Source organism: Nannobrachium achirus (genome assembly GCF_963921795.1).
Source record: "Nannobrachium achirus genome assembly, chromosome: 14".
NCBI classification, from domain to species: Eukaryota; Metazoa; Chordata; class Actinopteri; order Myctophiformes; family Myctophidae; genus Nannobrachium; species Nannobrachium achirus.
Window position 1 is genome coordinate 19276790 of NC_137821.1, and position 22500 is coordinate 19299289.

General features: G+C 44.7%; 1 protein-coding gene across 1 annotated transcript in view; it reads left to right on the forward strand.

The window, feature by feature from the left end:
• Positions 1-22500, forward strand: part of sorcs2 (sortilin-related VPS10 domain containing receptor 2) — a gene marked incomplete at both ends in the record, with an annotated part of 274152 nt that overhangs the window by 69417 nt on the left and 182235 nt on the right. Inside the window, one exon of the mRNA XM_080741440.1 lies at positions 22440-22500. This exon is cut by the window's right edge and continues 7 nt beyond it. Within this exon, the coding sequence (XP_080597566.1) occupies positions 22440-22500 (61 nt within the window). The remainder of the gene's footprint in view (positions 1-22439) is intronic.

Here is a 22500-nt window from a genome sequence, read left to right on the forward strand (position 1 = left end):
TTTATTATTATTTACAAAGCCTAAAAGCCAAACAGAAATGTTATTTGTATTCATAATGTTCAAATGTTCGACGACGACGAAACACAATTAAATCGTTAATCGCAGTTATTCGAGCGTCATTTAATCGTCAAGTGAAATGTCATAATGGTGACAGCCCTAGACCCTGGGACTGAACTACCGTATGTACGCCTTTCCCCCCCAGTGTTCTGAGTGGCACGGTGAGATAGTTATTTCTTTATTTTCTTTTTGGAGTGGTGAAAGCACTCCCAATAGACAGGTATGTCTGTGGGTGGGTGGGTGGGTGGCTGGCTATGTGGCTGGCTGGCTGGCTGGCTGGCTATGTCTGTAGCCTGGCAATACCTCTAGTGGCCACACACAACACACATGTTAAAGGAGGGGTGCTGTTTAGCAGGCCAGGCACACTCAAAGGAGGGGTGCTGTTTAGCAGGCCAGGCACACTCAACACGCACGCACGCACGCACGCACGCACGCACGCACGCACGCACACACATGGTATAGCTGCTCAGATTCACCACTCCACTTCGAACCGAGGTTTGATTTTTTTTTTCATTAAAGCCGACAGAAACACATGTTTGGCCCGTCAACCGTGCTTAATTGGCTCGGTGCATACAAATTGTCCATTGTGCAATGAGTCCGAGAACTCCACTCAAATGCCGTGAGAAATGGCCGCGTTGCCAAGTTGGCACATGGTGGCAGCGAAACGTCGTGGAATCGTATGACGCATTTTGCCCCGTGTGAGTGTGTGAATGTTTAGTTAGTCAGTTATTGTCAGTTTGTGTGTGTGTGTGTGTGTGTGTGTGTGTGTGTGTGTGTGTGTGTGTGTGTGTGTGTGTGTGTGTGCGTGTGTGTGCGCGTGTGTTTGTGCGTGTTTGTGTGTGGAGGGGACTGCTTTCATCGTCTGTTTATCTGTATTTGTGTGTAGTCATCTGTGTTTGATTGTAAATGCTTGAACGTGTGTGCATGTGTGTTCGTTTGATCCCCGATTTGTATTTATCTTCTCGTTCCAAGACACTGTCTGTAATGTACGCGTTGTGTAAGCATGTTCGATTGGCTATTTATAATTTTTTTTCCTATAATTTTTAGCCCACAATTTTGTAACCCATTTTTCACCCAGTGCCAATTGCCTATGTAATCCTGGGCTCTGCTCTCCCTCTGCCACGCGTGGGTAGACAACGGACTGACCTCATGCTTCCTTCAATGCATGGGGAGTCCAAGTTGCTTCTTTTCACCTGACAGTGGGGATTTCAGGTCCGCTTACTATAAGTATTTGATGCCAATAACCCCCCGTACCAGATTTGCATCTTCAAAATGTGCTCCCAAAATTCACTGCTTCCCATAGTACTGTAGGTGCAGCAGAGCAGCCGGCCTTTGCGTTGGCACAGCTGCGGTGGGCATCAGCTGGCAGAGGGCAGCAGCGCCCGGAGCCCGCACCGGGCCTGTGGGGAGAGCTGGGTGCACACAGCTGGCTGCCATCCGGCTGGCGGGCAGGGCAGGGCTGCGCGGGGCGGGGGCACCACTCTAGTTGGGTATTCAGCTGGAGTCGCGTCTTGTTGGTATTCCTCCATGGCTCCCTCTGTGTTTTTACAGTGACCTTTCCTCCCTTCCGCTGCTCTTATCCCTTGTTTCTTTCTGTCTCTTCCTCCTCCGGTTCTTTGTCTCTCGTTGCTCTTTGTGATTCTTTCTTTCCTCTTTCCTCTGTGTTTAATTCTGTCTCCGCCTCCTCTGTTTTATTCTGTCTCTTCCTAGGGCTGTCACAGTTATTACATAATCGTCCAATCGCAATTATTTGACATAATCGCGATTATTTTTTCATAATCGTCATAATCGTTTCCATGTTGAAAAATGTTCATATATCTTTTTCAAAGTAAAGCAATAGTGGAAATAGCGATGCGACGCGTTGTGAGCTTGTAGATCGGCTATTTCCACTATCAATGTTCTTTTTCAAGTATAAAGTTGTCAAATATGTCGGTCATTTCTTTGTATATTTAGGTTATGTGTCATATCTGCCATGTGCATCTTCAAAGCCTAAAAGCCAAACAGAAATGTTATTGTCAACGACAAAAAACACAATGAAATTGTTAATCGCAATTTTTTGAGTGGCAATTAATCGTCATGTAAAATGTCATATTGTGACAGCCCTAACTCTTCCTAGTCCGTTTTTTTTTTCTCAATCTGTCCCTCGTTGTTCTTTGTCACCATTGGAAAAAGTTACATTATAGATGCATTTTCTTTTCCGAAATGTGACTTCTTGCTGTAAATATCCTCGGATCATTTTCTCTTCTCTCTCTACCGTCCTCTCTCTCTCTCTCTCTCTCTCTCTCTCTCTCTATGCTGCAACTGTCCCGCCTTGCGTGTTCACTGAAATTACATTTTTCTCTCTCTATTGTGCCACTTTCCGTACATATTAATTCTTCCTGTCGTTCCCCTTTTGTCTCGTTCTCTGCCTGACATCCGCGCTGTTCTTTGTTTCCCCCTCTGTTTGTGTCCCTCCATCCCTTCATGTGTGGCTGTCACGCGGAGAGAAGTCTTTGTTATAATAATCATGTATTCTTTTTCATGTGGCGTGCTCTGCGGTACTCATGACATCCTACTGGGATGCGGCGTGTAGAATTTTGGCGCCGCGAACCAACATGTAGAACAAATATATTCCATTCTACCCAATTCAAGTATACAAAGCCATCCACATACACACACAGACACACACGCGGGAGTTTGCATGTGCCAAAAGTGGCGAAGTGGCAAAGTTCTGCCTGAATGCTTGCAGTTTGGTAGTGCAGTTGGGTGATTTTGGGGGAACTGACAGCTCCCGTCTGTAGCCCTTCTGGTGATAAAGGTCAACTGTACACGTGCTCCCGGTCGGCTGCTCTCTGTCTCTCCGATGGTCTTCTCTGAAGTGACTACTGGATTAGTTATCTCAAAGAATATCGTTAATAAGTATGTTGTATGAACTGTAAAAGGGAGCCCAATTTAAACAAGCCAAAAGCTTTCTTGTGGTTTCCTGTACCTTTTCCTATGCAAACCTCTAATAAAAGCTTCAATCAATCAATGTTGGCGCATCGCTGGACAGCAACTCAGTTGTGGCGGGGCTCAAGTCCTCCCACATACCAAACTGACTTGAACGTACAGTACTGCTACATCACTGAGAGATCAGTTGTGCCAGACGTCAGATTTATAGATGCTAAATGTCGCTGTGCGTACACTTTGTACACATTGTCGTCTGAAGGTGGTGTTGTGTGCTGGGCAAGAGGGAATAAGAGCAGGAGTCTACAGTCTTAAGAGAACCAGAAGCTCTGAAGAGAGGAAACAATCTGAGCATCCTCTTTCCAAACTAACTTTATTATTAAAGTGGTTTTCCGCTTTAATAATAAAGTTTGAAAAGACACAAACTTTATTATTAGTTTTTCCACTTAATAAAGTTTGTTTTGGGATTACAAGATATTTTCCTCTCTTCAGTGTTGCCTCATGTGATCCAGCACCTGTCAAAATATGTTTGGATGTGCGTGCCTGCACCTCTTGGACTGCATTTAACAAGAAGCTCTGACAAAAAACCCAGGTTTGTGCTTGGAATAGAAATTGAGAATATGGTATTGTGTAGCTTAAATGCATGACGGGCACCGGCTGTGGCTTATCTAAGCTTGTTGTTCCTGCAACAGAAGCAGAGGAGAGAGGAAAATTATTTATTCGGGCTGAAAGGGGATAAACAGACAACCTGCCACTAAACAGACAACCTGCCAATCTGCCACTTCACTACTAGGGTCCCAAACAACATATGTTGAAAATTGCTGCCCAGTGGTTCCCAATGTAGGGGTCGAGACCCCCAGAGGAATCGGCAAATGATTTTGTGGGGTCCCCAGATGATTAGCTTAACATGCAACATTGTTTTCTCTCTTAACACAGTAAACAAACTAACATACACCAGTAAGACACCAGACCGTCAGGTCGCATGTATACACAAATTGGCCCGTAGTAAGTGGCCTTGGTTTGTCCATTAATGTTGAGTTGTTGACTACAAAAAGCAACCTCGTGGTGGCGCTAGAAGAGGGGCATGTGAGAAATCAGGGGCGGAGGTTGTGGTTTGCCAGCCAAGGAGTGTGTGTGCAAAGTTTGGCATGGATACGGGCAACGGTGCCGGAGATAAGAGTAGGGATGAAAGAGAAGTGTGATATGACGTGACAGACAGACGGAGTGGCTGACTGTCTGATGGAGGGACTGATTTCATAGTAACTGCGACCTCACGGTCGCAAATATACGCATATACAGGGTATGTGCACGTGGGTATCTAAAGTTTTTCATAACTACGCCCTATTTGTAATATCACAGAGATACTGTATATCAATTTCTTTGTAGTATTGTTGTGTATCGAACCATCTGTGAAATGACCATCATGGAATGTGTCAATAAAGAAGTTGATCAAAAAAAGTTACAATTTAATGACTTTCAAGACGTTTTTATTACCAAATTGGCCAAATTGTCAAATATTATGAGTCGAATTGAAATGTATGTCTCAACTCGTACAATTACAAGTGCTTGTCAGGGTTGGGCGGTGTCCCCGGTCCCCATATGATAATAATTTCGGTGGGTAGCGGCCTGAAAAGTTTGGGAACCCTTGGCCTAGATTGCATGTCATTTTCTTCTGTGCAAATTTTTTTAATTGCACTCACTATCTAAAAATGTAATGGGCAGATTGCCATGAAAATTAATGCGCTCAGCCCAAGACGTGCCCTACTGATTTGGGTGACCCCATGGCCTCACCACCCTTAGGCCAAACTTTCCACTTTGCACACAAGTTATCTCGTTAACAAATTGGCAGATTGCCATTAAACTTGCAGAATACATTCGTGCTCGATACTAACTGAGTGGCCCCATGACTTTAGCATCACTCTGAGATCAATCTCTCAGACTAAAACGTTCAGATAGCTCATAATCTAATACACTGTTTCCAAAAGAGTGGTTCACGACCCATTTGTGGGAGATGGACGAATTTTTATGGGCCACGACTCGAGTAAAAATCCAATTTTCTTTTCCTACAAAAATTTAATATATATATATTTCAAAATCTTTCCCCTCCTCCCCCCAAAAAACGTTTTATTTTTAGGAAAGAACATAAGAAATTCCATAAGTAAAATATAATAAGTCCATGTTGAGAGTTTGTAGATTGGCTATTTTCACTGGTGTGGGTCCCGGCAAATGTATAATTTCTCTTTTGGGTTAACAAATTAACAATTTGATGTTTCATGTGAAATGTTTGCAGAACCTTTATTTGGACTGTTTATTCGTCACACTCCCACTGTGTTTTTGTCACTTTTGTCTTGTTTTTCTTTTCTTTTTTTTCATGTTTTTCCCCCCTTTTTTTATTATTATTATTTATTTTTACAAAGTACTATTAGCTGTTAGAAACAGAGTGGATGGGGGTGGGGGTCTTGTTCCCTGTACTTGCAAGGATTTATTTATGGTGCGTTTCAGCTAAACCTTTCACCGTTATTCCCTAGAGAGACAGAAACAGTGTGTGTGTGTGTGTGTGTGTGTGTGTGTGTGTGTGTGTGTGTGTGTGTGTGTGTGTGTGTGTGTGTGTGTGTGTGTGTGTGTGTGTGTGTGTGTGTGTGTGAGAGAGAGAGAGAGAAAGGGCTTAAGTACATATTCAAATTCACATTCCTCTCTCCACATCAGCAATTAATTGCCCTTAGGCGGTCATAGTGAGTGCATCCTGAGACCATTTGCTGTTAGTGGCAAATTGGAATTTTAAATGCTGCCCTGGCATATAGTGGTAAGGGCTTTTATTGTTGTCGTGTTTGTGTTTTAAATGAGTCGGGGAATCTGGGAAATGTCACCCTCGGACCGGTTGATTGAGGCTATTATTCATTCGTTAAGTTTAAAGTTCAGTCACTTCCGCCATGCAGGTGTAGCGTGATTTAATACACGGCATAGCTACCGTAGCATACACAGCTATATTCTCAATGTTCTTTTAAATCCAGGATCGGGCATAAAAACTGACGTAAGATACTTAAATTAAAATAAAATGTGTTTCTATACATGTTGTCCATATTAGGGTGGTCATTTTTGTCAAAAAGAATAATAATAAAAATAAATAAATAAATATATATATTATATATATATATATATATATATATATATATATATATATATATATATATATATATATATTCTTTTTTTTTTGCCATAGACATGCAAATGAGCAGACAATAAAAAACGCACAATAAAACATAAAGGTAGAACTTTACAGTAATGACCTGTTATAAAGCATTTAAAGTCCTACCAACATAAAAAGCTAGCCCTGAAAACCATTACTGTAACTCTGAGAGTGTACAAATGGAACCAAATGCACCCGTAGGGTTTAGTTTGACAAAAATATCCACAGCAATAAGCCAGCATGGCGATAACCCCTGATGGTGGTCATCAGCATCATACATATTCTGAACAAACCATGGAGACTGACATTCAGTTATGGGGTCTTCTGATCAAAATAAATAAATAAAACATTATCTAGAGAAATTGCCACGGACAAGGACAATAGAACCAGCACATCTGCAGGTGGACATTTAGACCCTAGTGTGTTGGGTTAGACACAGGTCTACCGGTGGACAATGTCAATAAAGTTGTTTGAAGCAGACAGCACAGCGGATTGGACGCTAGATGCGCCATCGTCTTTATTGTATTTCGTAATACCCGTGTATATCGTTGCAATTACCTCTCTCTATCTGGAGAGGGAGACAACGGACATTAAAACTGACCGATTGTAGCTTTAATATTCTACTCCAGTTATAAGGCGGTGTGAACTAAGTGTGGCCCTGTGGATATGTCTACCCCTCTATGTGTGTCTGTCTGTCTGTCTGTCTGTCTGTCTGTATCTATCTATCTATCTATCTATTGACAGTATCTCACCCTTACCCCCCTCTCTTTCTCTCTTTCTCTCTCTACTCCTTTCTCTTAACATTCTCTGCTTGCGCGCGCTCCTACTGTATTACTTATGTCTTCCCGATGAATAAATGTATGTGCCTCTGCCATGTCTGCGTATACCGTATGAGAAGCCTTGACACGCCTGCACGCGTGTCTCTCCAAAGCCTCGGTGCAGGCGAGAACAAAGGGCTTATGACCATGATGAATAATGAAAGGCCCACGGTTGCACGGTCGAGTGTCCTCTCCAACCGCGCATGGACACACCGCCACAGACACAGCAATGGACCTTATATTAGGAACACACGCGTCCGTGGATTCTCCGACCACAATCGAAACAATTAAAATGCAGGAGAGATACTGTACCGTAACCTCTCACAGACACAATAGATGAACACACACATGCACGCACGCACGCACACACACACACGCAGGCACACACACACACACACACACACACACACACACACACACACACACACACACACACACAGACCATAGACCTGAGCGGGTCACAACTGGACCCACCCTACCTCCACCTCTCCTAAGAAATAAACAACAAGAACTCTCACCATCTGTTCCGCTGACATTTCCCATTCCACAGAGAGAGCGAGAGCAGGAGAGGTTATGACACGCAGAGAGAGAGAGAGAGAGAGAGAGAGAGAGAGAGAGAGAGATGTGGCTTTAGTGGGGGTGCGGGGGTGGGGGGCACAGGACAGAGGTAGCATCTGGCCATTGCCTCTCGCCCACAGGGTTTGAAGTTGTCGTTGTGTCACGCCGTCGTGTGGTCGGTGTACTGCGGCGTGCCGCGGCGTGCCAAATGACATCTGTCGGAGACGGTCGGACTGCCTTGTAAGCAACCAATTGAAAAAGATGAGGTGTTGAAATTCGAGGCACGCTCGCTCGTCGGCTCAAGGCCGTTGGTCTTTTGCGCGGCGCGCGGAGCAAGACGATGCGCAAAAAAATCAAACAAAAAAAACATTTACACTATTTCACCTCCCTGATGGCTGAGTGCCTTGGTTGCCATGGCAACCAACGTGCAGTACTCTGCTTCGCAGGTGCCTGCCGTCCGAGTCTGAGGGGGACTTTGTGTTTTTTTTTCTTTCTTTTTTTTGCATACACACACACCTAAAGGTGGCGTTTTTCCACACGCCAATGTAAACTTGGCCTCTGTTAAAGGATGTCTCGTGGTTGAGGACTTTGTGGCCAAGCCTTGGCCGCTTACAATACGCCTCGTATAGTTTGCTCGTTGATGCTGCGTCTCTCACTTAACCCCCACATATCTGGACACGGAACAAGACGGCTTTGTAAATGGACTTTGCTTTGACAGACAGCGTGCTTGAGAGAATTTGGCAGCGTACGTTTTCTGGCTGCGCTTGATGAAGGCGCGTGGGCGTCGTTACTTGTTTGCGGTTTTGACACTTTTTGGGGTCTGACCTCATTCTGAAGTTGGGTGGCCTCGACTTGAAAGAGACCCCAGCGGTTGTAAGACAGAGAGAGGTCAGTGGAGGAAATACTTTGACAGACAGGGCAAAGGAGTCAGAGTGAATTCTGGATGTCTGGAGTTTCCAAGGCTGCTTTGTTTAGGAGTTTCAGCGTGTGATTGTGTGTGCAGTGCATGCATGATGGCATAATGTGTGTGGGTGTTTGTTGGAAGTTGCACCTTCTCCTCTTTTCATCTCCTTCTAGATCAGTGGTTTTCAACCAGTGATCCAGGGACCACCAGTCATCCTTGAGGAGGTTCCAGGTGGTCCCCAGCTAAATGTTGGTAACCATATGCACCCTTATAGATCTTTAACTCTTGAGAGCATAAAATGAAACCAAGTGGACCCTTACGGGGCCCATTTGGTTTCATTTTACACTCTCAAGAGTTAAATTGTTGTTAAACATCTGCATCTACTTAATTTACAAGAAGTCTGCATCATTAGAGAATGTAGAAAAAGTGTTATTTTGATCAAGGTTTTGCCTGTTAATATCTCTCCTATGGAAACACATCAATACAGCATTATGGAATTGTGGACAAAATCAATAAGAAGATATTTGTGGTTCTGGGTCTGAGAGGTTAAATCTCATCAAACGGTGGTCTGTGGCTCAAACGGCGAGTAAATAATGGACCTTGGTATGAAAAGGGTTGAAAAGCGCTGCTCTAAATGGAGTGTGACAGGGCTCTGGTTCTTTGTCTCCTTCTCTCTTTCTCTTCTGAGGGGAGGAGGTAGCCGGGTTGCCTGGAGGCGCTGATGCCTTGTGACAGTAGCCAAGGTGTGTCTGTGTTGTGTGACTAAACAGGCCCTGCATTAAGACCCTGGCTGACGCTAAGCATCCCAGACACCACACTGACGCCGGTCCACTCAAAACAAAGCTGAGGGGGCCCACCGGGGGCCTCCCACTCCACAAATCTGGACATCTCATAGACCAGAGCTGTCTCCGTCAGTACTCCCACACGTTCAAAGAAATTGCTGTGCACGGCCGGGACATAGGAGGGCTACTGTACAGGATTACTGGCCTTAGCGGTTGGATGGAACTTAGAGAGAGAGAGACGTTGGGAGGAATGCCTTCTGGGAAAGGGTCGCTGTGGTGGGCTGGAGGTAATTAGTGGGGATGCAAGTTCCTTAGAAGCATAAAAACACGAGTTACCAATGCGGCGTTTTGAGTCTGAGAGGGAGTTTCAAAAGGAGACAAGAGTTTTCAAAGTTGTAATAACCCCCACTAACCCCAATTAATGTGGAGAGTGAATGAACACTTGCATGAGGGGAGATGGACTCATTGTAGAGAAAGCGTTGTGCTTCAGTTGACAGCTAATGGAGCTTCGCGGCCAAAAAGCACCATGCTCAATTATCCATACTAATGTTCGGTTTAGCCGTAGCAAGCACTTTAAGCCTTTGTGTATTTACACAGCCCCCTCCCTTCATCCCCGTGCGGTTGGCACGGCTACGTGAGGCCCGCTATTGGTCAGTCAGACCTTCCTCGCCCTTTGAATGATCTAATTGGTCTTACAATTGGGGTTTGGGGTTTGTAATAATAGTTGCCTTTTCCAATTTGTTCTAGGATTGAGTGTGCTTTAAAACGAAACATTGACAAATATTTGGTTTCACACCGGAGCCCCTTTCTGTCAAAGTGTTTATGTCGCTAAGCTGTCCTCGTTTAAAGCTCCTATTTCCATTACGCTTTCCGTCAGCCCTGACGGGTCTTGTTTGTTCATTTCAAGGTTGAGGTGGGGTTGAAGCTAATGCCAGCGTAATGACAAAAGTGTAAAGAATGTCGGGCGAAATGTTCTCAGACTCAACTCAGTGGCCTCTAAAACTTCTACGACAAACTAAACAACCTCGAATAAATTCCATCCATCTCTTACAGCAGCTTGGCGACGCCAGTCCTGGCGTGATAAATTCCGCTTGATGTTCTCATCTTTGGGAAACGGGGGAAAAACACTGTAATAATAATGCACACAGATAAATAATGTATCTCTGTCATATAATTAGAACAGTTCCCCGGAACACATTTGCCCAAATTAGACCCTAGGAGTAATTTCACTGTGTTTAATGTGCCATTCAGCCTCTTCCACTGCCCGTTATACCGCCCGCTCCACAAACCCCAAGCCATGTTTAAGTCCCATTAAGAAAACAATCGCCCCCATCACTCCTCTGTAAATAGCTGCTGTCCTTAATGGTGTGTGATTTTGCTATGCGTTCGGGTTAACAAAATCCAAAAGGCAGGGGCTGAGGAGGAACAGCACAGAAATAAGACGATGCATGATGGCATGATAATATGGTAGCACTGGATCACAGACGTTTCTATTGAAAATCCCTCAGGGAAATCTTAGATCATGTCATATAAGAACCAAAAATAAACAGATCAGCCCTGCTGTCCCGATTCTGTCAGGTATGTGTCGTTTATGACATTGAGTTACTGTACATTTGATAACGTCTGTGTTTTGGATTACTCTTTGGATAAATTATGACTTTTTCACTGTCAGTTGATGCTTCATATCCATATCAGTAAAAAATTGCCCGCAAAATCGTTTGTTTATTTTTGGAACAGAGTTCTTATATAACACGAACTGTGACCCAGGGGGTTAGCTGCTTCTATCGCCAGTGATGTCAGACTTTGATTCTATATTTTGTTGGAAAGGTAATCTAAGATAGGAAGAGAAAGACCGTCATATGACATACACCAGTGGTTTTCAGCCCTTTATATTGCAAGGTCCATTATTTATTGGGCATTTGTGCCACGGACCACCATTTGATGAGATTTGGCCTCTCAGACCCAAAACCTTTAATATTTTGTTTGCGTTGGATACGATTTTGAATTCCATGCTGTATTGATGTGGTACCATAAGAGAGATAAACAGGCAATCGTTGATCAGAATAACAATTCTCCTAAATGCAGATGTTTATCAATAATTTAACTCTTGAGAGGGTAAAATTAAATGCTCTCAAGAGTTAAAGGTATATAAGGGTCCATTTGGTTACCAATTCTCCATCATTTAGCTGGTGACCACCTGGAAGCCCCTCTGGGGGACCACTCGGACCACTGGTTGAGAACCACTGACATATACACAGGGGAAAAACATGTGTGAACAAAGGGATGCATGCCACCACACAACCAAGCGATAGGCAGCTAGAGATGCTGACAGAGAGCGATGGAGGGGGTGGAGAGGAGAGAGGGATTATGATAATGGCGTCTCCGTGGCGACAGCTGTTCGGCCCGGCCGAGCAGCTGCATCCACTAAAGGAGACTTCGCCCGAGCCAAGCGTGGAATGCAATGCTCCTCCCCATGTCACCGTGCCAGGAAAGGTATCCGGGAAGGAAACCAAACACAGAGATAAAGACTAAGGTGGTTGATAGGCCCGTTACAATTGTTACGTGATCGTCTAATCGCAATTATTTGACATAATCACAATTATTTTGTCATAATCGTCATTATCGTTTCCACGTTGAAACATTTTTGAAAAAACATTTTCAAACATAGTGGAAATAGCAGAACTACAAGCTCACAGCTTGTGAACTTGTAGATCAGCTATCCACTATCATTGTTTTTTTTTTAGTATAAAGTTGTCAAATATGTCAGTAATTTTATTAGGTTATGCGTCATATCTGCCATGTGCATTTTCAAAGCCTAAAAGCTAAACAGAGATGTAGTTGTCAACCACAAAAATACAATGAAATCGTTAATCGCAATTATTTGAGTGACAATTAATCGTCATGTAAAATGTCATAATCGTAACAGCCCTAGTGATTGGTACTCAGGGATTATTTCAGAAAAGTTAACATAGAGATGCAAGACTATCTTTGACATTTATGGAGAAAGAAGGAAAGACAAAAGTGGGAGCAAGAGACGATGAGAGAGAAAAATCTTATAACATTTATATTTGTGTAAACGTGTTTATTGCAGCAGGACATTGTGCCATTCTGTATGCCAGTGCTTCTCAAACTTTGTATGTATTTGGCTGCGGACACACATCTCTAAATCATTTTGTGCCAGGGACCCCCAGAAGCAAAGATTTGTGTTGAAAAAATGCTTGTTTTTTTAAAAGAAAACAGTCAAAGATTTGCACACATTCTCAATATTTTTGAATAACCAAAGTATGAAACGTGGTTAAAATGGTGATTGTGGTGAAAGTTATTGTGACGCTAACCTCTCCCCCCATGATTATTTGAGAACCAAATAATGCTGTGTACAGTACAATATACACAGACAGGTTGGTGTACACATTTAGCTAGGAGGTCTAGTCACACACATGGTGTGATTTACTGAAAGCAGTGGGACACACGTACTGTACAGTATTGTACAGAACACACCTGTGGTTGTTTGGCTGCTGATGTCTTCAATGCAGGTGGTCTCTCACTTCGTGTCCCAGTCTCTCTCTCACCACCTGCGCTCCCCCTTCCGATGTTTAATTTCCTCTGCCAGTTCTTTTTCCTGCCTGGAAAGATTGTATTCTGAATTTATGGGAATGTAAACCCACCCAAAGAGGAAGAACAGGAACACAACTTGCAGTAGTGAGTCTTTTTTTTTTTATGTTGTCTGCCCGTCAGTTTCTTTTCCTGTCAGCTTTTGGACAGGGCTCTGACAGAGTATCTGTCAGCTGGAGAGATGATGATCGGGTGGGGGGTCCGGATAGGGCTCTGGCAGAGATATCTGTCAACTGGTGAGATGATGAGAGGGGGTGATCTGGATGTGACACGACGACAGGCCCTTGCCAGATGATCACTGATGAAAACTTCACTCACACTAAACTTCTCTGTGCCCTTCTTCAAAGACTTCTTCCTCTTGAACTCGTTTCTCGAAGGCCTCTTTCAGTTAAAGGAAATCACAGCTCAAAGTATTTATGCTCATCGGTATACATGGGACACTTCAGTCAGTGAAGAAGCATTTTGACGCCAATAAGGCTCCCAGTCTTGGAATCGAGCTGCAGTAAGATTTTTTTTTTGTTGAGCGGTGCTCCTGTAATAAAATGAACTCATAAATAGCACGAGCTCACTTCACACTGGTGTTATTTCTTTTTTGGTGCAAGGTTGTGAGCATTCTTCCTTGAAAGCCAACTTGTCAAGACCTGGGTTAAGTTGAGTTCTACCCCAGCGCAGCACCTCACCCCTGCCTCCCGTCCTCATGCTATAAGCTCTGCCTGCAGCTGGCCAGATCAATGGACAGATCTGAAAGCCCAGGGGACACGGCCTTAATCCCTCGGCCTTATTGATTACCAGGCAACCCCATTAGATCTCTGTTTCCCAAACAGTTGGTCGGGACCCGTCTTTGGGTCGCGGACCAATTTTTACGTGATTTATTTTTAATAGTTTATATAGTGATATATTCCGTCGCATAGTGAGTTCCGTCGCAGACAGTACAAAGGCAGGGCCCTTAGCCAATGAGATTTTGTGGGCTCGCCTTTCAGGCCTGAAAGGTGAGAACACTATGTTATCTCCATTATTTATATAGTGAGTTCCGTCGCAGACAAAGGCAGGGCCCTTAGCCAATGAGGTGCAATTGAGGCATGGAAAATCAGGGAGTGGCGTTAGCTGGAGTATTGGTTGAGCTTCACATGACAGTTAGCACGCTGCAGAATATAGTCACGAGCGAGCACACACTGTTTCGTAGGAACAGTATTTCTAGTTTCTCTTTTGGGTCTCGAGCTAAACCTTTGGGAACCACTGCATTAGATCCCTGCAGTTCTATTTTTTTTGTTTTGTTTTTACTACTCTCTTTTCTTCTGTAGGTGCTATTGTGCATCTTTAATAATTCCCCATCACTCTCCAACATGCACACTGTTTTTTCTCTCACACGCAATCTTCCCTTTGTCGTCTCGTCCTCAAGGTTCAAGGTTATCTTTATTGTCCCGCCGGGGGAGAATTATTTTGCAGCCAGAGTTCACATAACAACAATACAAAAGGACATCGATGACAACATCAATACAATACATCATACAGGGTAATGGAATCGTGCAAATGTACAAGGAAGCTCAAGGAATGTAAAAGTGCTGTCATTAGCATTATATCTATAGCACTTGGGAAGTTGGGATGAAGGAGACATTTTAGTCCTCCATTTTATTTTTAGTCCTCCAAACAGCAGCCCTGACACAACAACCTGAGCGCAATATCAAACTCCCGATGGAGTTGATGGAGCAGTCAGTCAGTCCAATAGTGTTTGCCCACTTAACACATGGAGAGCCAAGGTTTCTAACATTTCTAGCTGTTGCTGGTGCCGCCGTTCACTTACGCTTTAATTTTGAAGAGCCTCGGAAGCTTTGTGCGTGTGCACGCGAGTGTCCACTGACGATTGAGGAAGATAATCCATTTGTTTACAAACGCTCGCGAAACTAAAATCCAAACCGGGGCCGACCATCGCGGTAAAGTGTCGCCGTGAAAACAATCAGATCTCTGCTTCCCTGGCGTTCTTTGCACCTTATTCAGAGATAAAGCCCTTTTTATGTTTCAGCATATAATAGAAATCAATGCAGCCTAGACGTGCCATTTTGTTTCTGTGAACGTCACATTATGACATATGGACCAGGGTCTTTCACAGGGCACACAGCATGCGCGCAGCACGCTGCACAGTTAACCCTTTGTTGTCTCGTTGAGGAACGAGACAACTCCTTTAGGCAGAGCGACCTCTAGTGGCCTTATCTCGTTACTGAACGAGTTTGGCCCCTTGGGTGTTAAGGACAAGCATGTTCCATCCAGTCTTCCCTTTCCAAAGCAACACTAACAACTTCCTCTTGGGGGATCCTAAGGCATTCACCAGGAGATTGTGGAGATATAATCCTCCCATCTGGTCCTTGGTCTGCCAGGGGGGATGGGGGGCTCTCCTCCCAATGGGACATGCAGCAAGGACCTCCCTAGGGAGATGCTTGGGAGGCATACAAGATGCCCGAACCACCACAAATGCTTGTCATGACTTCCCCCCTGAGATCTTTCTGACCATTTTAACGGGACTAAAGCTTATTGGATAGATTTATGGGTTTCCAAACCGCGCAATAATATAAATATCAATGAAACGTCTGTAAAAGTGTGTCACCATATCAATAGACACAATTGAGAAAGACTGCAAACATCTTTGCTTGTTAGAGGTCATGGGATTTGTTTTGTTAATACCCAAATATAGGTATAGGTGTATAGGTATCCTCAAGGTCAATGTCAACACCTTTTATAACAGTAAGCAGTGAGCTAGATTTTGTTTCTGAAATCAATGCTCATCTCTCTCCTTTTTGACACATTAAGATGGAGGAAATACTTATCACACCAAGGCACACATTCCTCCACCATCAGCTCATAAAACTCCTTCAAGAAGGCAAACAATAACAGAATTATTAGTTAACTTGAAAATGTGTCTGTTGCTCATTAGTGTAGGAAGAAGTTGGGAGAGGCAGCAACCTTGAAGGGTACCAGTAGATGAGTAGAATTGCAAATTGTAACGCATCAAACCATTTCTCAACCTGCTTTAAAACCTCATCCTTGATAGGTTTCTCAAATTAATTCAGAACTAAAGTCAAAGCTACCTGCCTGAAATCATTAAATGTAGTAGGTGTTCTATTCTGCGGCTAGAACTGGAACAATAATGAAATGCTTCCAATGCTTGAGGACCTTCTGCATCTTAAGAGATTTTCCAAAAAAAAAAGAACACAATGAAAGATGCAACAGAGCTGGTCTGCACAGGTTTTCACTTTTCAGTACCTGGCCATAGATGGGATCAGGTCCTGAGATCTTAGTCTTAGAGTAGTCTACCTGTCTACCCCTCTATATCTCTAGCTCTGATCTCTTTTTTACTCCAGGTCTTATTCCATACCACACTTCTCTCTTCATCGACTCTCCTCCAACACCGACCCCCCTTCTCTCTCTGTTTCTCTCGTGGAGGCCCCCGGGCTTTCTGCAGTGGATTAACGCACATCTAAAGAAGTCCTTAATCCTGTTGGTCCAATTAGCGGTTGTATGGAGTTTCAGTCAATGTACAGTGTTCTCCACGGACAGTTTCGGTCTCCCCATCCCCGCGCACAGGAAGATGTATTCACATACATTATGTGCTGATGCTTGCGCTGATCGTTCCAAATGCACCTCGATGACACCTTTTGGGTTTGCCGTCGACGACTGATCCTCCGAAGGCCGCTACCAAAGATAGCTTGATTGTGCGCCTGATGTATCACAATTAATTGAGAGCCTGGGCATGCACTTGTGAGGGAATTACTAAACCATATTATTTCAGCCCCCTGGGTAAGCAGGCCGCTGATTGGATCAAAGGCTAATTATAGCGACGGATCGGTATTCATGAGAGAATACAGGGGGAAAACAGGAGGAAGAGGCGCATATGTAGAAGGAGGATCAAAAATAGAAGATGTGTGTTAAGACACCGAAGAGACGAGGAGAAGAGATAACGTAGATGCAGAGCTTAGACAGATAGAGAAAGCTGACCGGGTCAAACTGGGAACCTTCTAATTCCCAAGCGGACACTTTACGACCTGAACCACTGCCAGCCCACACTGTGTGTGTGTGTGTGTGTGTGTGTGTGTGTGTGTGTGTGTGTGTGTGTGTGTGTGTGTGTGTGTGTGTGTGTGTGTGTGTGTGTGTTTGTGTGTGTGCGTGTGTGCGTGCGTGCATCTTGTGTTGTGCCAAAGTGCACTCAAATTGTGGAAGTGGCAAAAACCGGGGTAATTCCCTTAATTGAATTGGCTGTGAATGTACAGTACCTTCATGTCCAGAGAAATTCAGCTGGGTTTCAGTTTTTGGAAAATAGACAGAAAACTAACAAAAACGAGCTCCTCGTAGTTTGCTTCTTCCAAGAAGCGTTGCATTATAATTTGTGTGTGTGGTCTGTTGCATGGGAATGAGTTTACGCCCCCAGGGGGACGAGGGCTGTTAGACACTTTGATGGCACAATTGTATTTCACTGTTTTCGCTTTTACAAATGAATGACTGCCTTTCTTTCTTTCTCTTTCTCCTCTCTCAGACTCGCGGTCTGCCATCTTCCTCATCTCTTTATTTCTCCTCTGTCCTCAAAAGGATGATTGATAGTCTTCCATTGACTCCCAGTTGATGGGAATGTCCTGGGGACAAACGCGGCCCAGTGGAGTTTGGGAGTTCATGGTCCACTCCGCTATGAGGTTGGGGCCTCAATGGGGCCTCTTGTAAGCTTTTGTGTTGAATCATCCGGTGGAGGGGAGGGGGGCGCGGGCGGGCGCGGGGGTCCTCACCACCCTGTTGATATTTCCCCAATAAATGCCAGTGGGTTCATTGTCAACGGGCAGACAAACAAGAAACCCACAGTGGCAAATGATGTGGTTCCATGGTATTATAAGACGGTTACGACGAGGAATGCATCTGCAATAGTTTCCCCGGGTCAAACAAGTTCACCGCAAACTTCCGAGTGATTTATTATCTCTGTCAATACAGGGTGCTGAGGAGGATTTTTTTCCCTCCCCATTTCTGTCATTGCTCATAAAAAAGAAAAAAAAAATAGACCCATTTTGACAAGTTTGCCAATACTTGTAGACTCCACTCTGATGTATTTGTGTGCGATTGCAACTGACTGGCAGTGAACTGACTCTACAAAAAAATAAATAAATATATATATATATATATATATATTGAAAAAGAATTTGAAATACATTCAACGTACACAGACACGTTCGGGCCCTGCCAATTTTGCGCTTCACTCAAATAAGCCGTAGGTGGCAGCTGCCAAGTTACAGACTTACAGGCGCTGGTCAGTGCACAGAGGCAACGGGGAATCCGGCTTCTACACCGTTCAGCAGTTTTGTCAGTGCGGGGCTGGTACATGCCGTTGCCAAACGCGCACTCCCCTCTGCCTCCTGTCCATAGTGATTAATGGCAGACTATGTCCTTGCCCTGTCCACTCAATCCCACCAAAAGAAAAATCATTTTCCAATTGAGCAGGGCTGAGGCCGCAGAATATATTACTGGGCTTTTGGCATGAAAAACCACGGGTACGCTGACATGAATGATGTATGCCTCAATCTCTCACATGTTGGAGAGAATATGGGGCACTTGACCCCCCCCCCCCACTCTCCCTCTCTCTCTCTCTCTCTCTCTCTCTCTCTCTCTCTCTCTCTCTCTCTCTCTCTCTCTCTCTCTCTCTCTCTCCTTCATGTACTGTATGCAGGATGTCATTTGGCGTGTGGAGCACACACATGAATCAATTTACAGTATTCATGCATGGGGCTCGATTGTAAACAAAAGTCCTGATGTGGCCTGTGACAGATCGCTGGGATGCATGCTGCAAAATGCTGGAATGCACTACTGTACATTCCTCTCCGGACTGCCTTTCTAAGCAAGTCCTGTTTTACCGCACTGTGGGAACACGCACGTTATACAGGCCTTTCAGAAGTGGTTTGGCCTCCTTCATTTGCGAAGTTGACTCCGATGGCCCAATGCTTTCTCTCGTTTACGGCCTATCTTTCCTCCATTTAAAAATGTCCCTTGTTTTATGTTGAGTTCAATCGTTCAGATTGCCCACTTGTTATCCCTTCTGGCGTCTTATCTTTGCCCGTTCCTCATCCTGTATTGTGTCATTCTACTCACACTTTATTCAGCTGTGCTAAGTAACCGCAGACTGACATGTGATATCGAACCTGAGGTTTGACTTGGGTATAATAGGCATTTTCACCTAATCCTTATACGTCAACCCCCTCAGCACTCGTTTCCGTCGCCTCTGTTCTGGCGGGACTGCCGAGCTCTGCTGCCAGCGGCTCATTAGCGAAGGGACAGCTGTGCAGGGGCGGGCGGCCTGTTCCCACGGACACCAGGCGAGTCGCAGCGGGGCCTGCAGGCGATCAGGGACCGCTCGCGCTGCGCGAGGCTCACACACAGCGGGCGGCTCAGTCACACATTCAGTTATAGGGATGCCATCCGCTTTGTCGACGATGACAGCCTTACAGACAGCTGTAGAAGCGGGGAAAAAAGTCACACTAAAGTCCCTGTCCTGTCACTGCATCTGTGAGAGCTGTCACTGTGGTTGTTAATAAAGTTCGGCAAGTAGTGGCTGCTGCTGCCTCGGGGAATGTTCTCCCGTTCCGGGTTTGCGGTAATCCATAGTAGCAATCATTGGAAGCCGAGCTCTGCCAGGGTTGTTGGAACTCTCGAAGCTTACACAGTAGGTCGCTTTGAGCCAAGAGCCTTTGGGGGGCTGTGCTGGGCGCCTTTGATGACAAGGCTGTGTCAGTTCGGATTCTAGTTGTTTTTTTTTTAGCTTTCAAAGCTTGTTTTTGTATGTTTCCAGAGCAGCGGTGCTCTGCTTGGACTGATCCTTTGTTGAGAGGTGGTGTAACCTCGTTCAAGACCCATTGTGGGATTTAAATGATGAGCCCTGCCCTCAAAGGAGTGCCGGTAGTGGCTCAGGAGGTGGAGAGGTTTCGATCCATGGCTCTTCCTTGATTCCTTTGTGCAAGACCATGAACCCCTAACCGCTCCCGATGAGCAGGTCGGTGTCTTGAATGGTTGCCTCTACTGTCTGTGTGTGGGTGAATGTAACGCACATTGAAAAGTGCTTTGGAAAAGGCACTACAGGAAGCCATGTTAAAACCTTCTCAGGGTCTGGTGGCTGAATGAACCAGAAGCTGGTTGCTCACCGTCGTATGGCCATGGCCTGATGTTTGGGCAGCACTGTATGCTAGCTAGAGGACATGGTTTGAATGGCTCAACATTCTCACTTTATGAAAATGCACAGATATTTAACCTCAATGTCAAATATTTTAATAAGTCAATGGAAGATAATAAGAGGGTTAGTAATAATAATGATAAGAGGATAATAAAGATATCTGACAAGGAACTCAGCAGACGTTAACCTCGTGAACTACTGTGTGTTGTCCTTCATATTGCCTAACAGAGGCCACATACTGTACACTATAATTTACATTCATTCATTCCAAAAGCTCATGACTCCATAACTTGGTTGCCTGTTGCTGTAGATTAGTTAGTAAGTAAGCCTTGCAGAGCCGTGAGGCTCATAGGGCAGGAGCCTATCTCCTGTTTCTGTAGCGTGAGGCAGCTTGGTACAAGGACACCCCCTGGACATGACACTAGTAAAGCAGCGAGGCACTGGGTCCCATTTTTCAGAGCCTGGATCGAACCCCGACCTCTCAGGTTCAGGGCGGACACCCTGTAGATTGGAATCGTATAAATAATGTACACGCCTTTGCGTGTGTGTAAAATGTGTCTCGCGGCATCGCATGTGGACCGGCATCAGACTGCGCTTCCTTCGATAAGGGCACCCACGTCTTGGTGTTTCCACAGTGCAGTGTGACTCTTTGAGTGCTGCTGCCTCAGGGGCCGGGGCCCCCAGCTTCCCTCCCCCTCCCCAGAGCCTTAACCCATTTAGGCCTAGGGTTATTGACTGCTTTAACTATTGAAAAATAGCAGATATACAAGCTCACAGCGCGGCACCGAGTGCCGCGCTGCGAGCTTGTAGATCTGCTATTTTTTGAAGAATCATGATATTTCTTTGCAAGTCTTTGAATATATCAATTTAAAAGCGAACATTTGTAACTCAAATATTTGCTTCTGGGTGGTCCCTGGAACAACATATTTTGAGATGGGGGTCCGCGGCCAAATACCTGTAATTTTGGGGGTCCTTGACATGAAAAAGTTTGAGAACAACATGATTTAGAAGACGGATTTAGGAGTCGGGTCAAAGATCGGGTCAAAGATATTCAAAGACTTGCACACATTTTCACGATTTTTCAAAAATAGCAGATCTACAAGCTCGCAGCGCGGCACTCGGTGCCGCGCTGTGAGCTTGTATATCTGCTATTTTTCAACAGTTAAGGCATAAAATAATGGTTAAGAGTGGTTCAAATCTAACGCGACTCGGGCGCGTTCCAGGTATTTGAGAATTAAGGCAGGCCCACTGTAGTTCTTCACTCACTCCACAACACCTACAGTATAGAGCCGTGAGCCGGCCTGTCAATCAAAAACACCCTCCAGGCCTGAAGCAACCCTCGGCATAGCAGCACAAATCCCAGAAGGCCCGGCTGTCAAGACCAGGGGCACTCTCACTCAGAAAATGTTGAAAGAAGAGCGAGTCTCTGATCCTATATACACACATCATACCGCAGTGTCTCAGTCAAAATGAATAATAGATTTCTCCGGCTTCTGTTGAATTCCTGATGAAATTACCGCTGCCTTACATACCCTAGATCCCACCCCCACCCCCACCCCATCCCTCGCCCTCCAAAATGGGGTGTGGCACTTGGTCTTGAACCGAGGACCGCTTATAATTGAAAATGCCCCAAGAAAAACCCAAAGCGCATAATTTCGACTAACGGCGGGGAAGCTTGTAGAGGAAAGCGCTTTGTGAGCATTTTCTCACGGAAATTTAAGTGGCAAACATGATGGTTATTTGTTCAGGGTAATAGTTTCAGTAAAATGCTGCATTAAAATCAACTCCCCCACATGAAATAATAAATAAATGTAAAGGGATTTATTGTCCAATAATCTAGGCCATTTTGTAGCCTGCATTAATGCAGTTTTATTGATTGAACCAAGCCACTGGAAACAAAAACAGTTTTTACATTGCCCCTTTGGGAGATCTATGCCTAAATACAGTGCGGGTGTTCTATTTATTATGTTTATTTCTTTGTGGACTGATAAGAAACACTTGTCTGTGGTTAAGCTTCCGTTGCTCGTGTATATCTCACATTTACGCAAAGACACAGACAAGCAAATGAAACACAGTCTCCATGAACACCAGTACACCGCAAGAACGCATACAGTGTGACATTACCCGTGCAAACCAGGTGACAAGGGACACAGTAAATGCCAGCTACACTGGCATTGTTCCCAAAGCATTGCCCCGGATTTGAATTGTATTTCAAACTCTGCCTGTAGCAACAACAGCCTCTCAATGGAGCAGACTTAACACTTCTCTTCTTCCCATCACATCTCTTTGTTCTGGTACAGTACATCTCTGAACTGACTGACAGAACGCTTCTCTGTTATTTTCTGTTTTAATATTTTGATATTACGTAGTTAACTCTCTCTCTCTCTCCTCTGCCTCTCTCCTGTAGGTCATCCTGATCCTGACCAAGTACTACCACGCCGACTCCACCAAGGTCCTGGAGAGCTCCC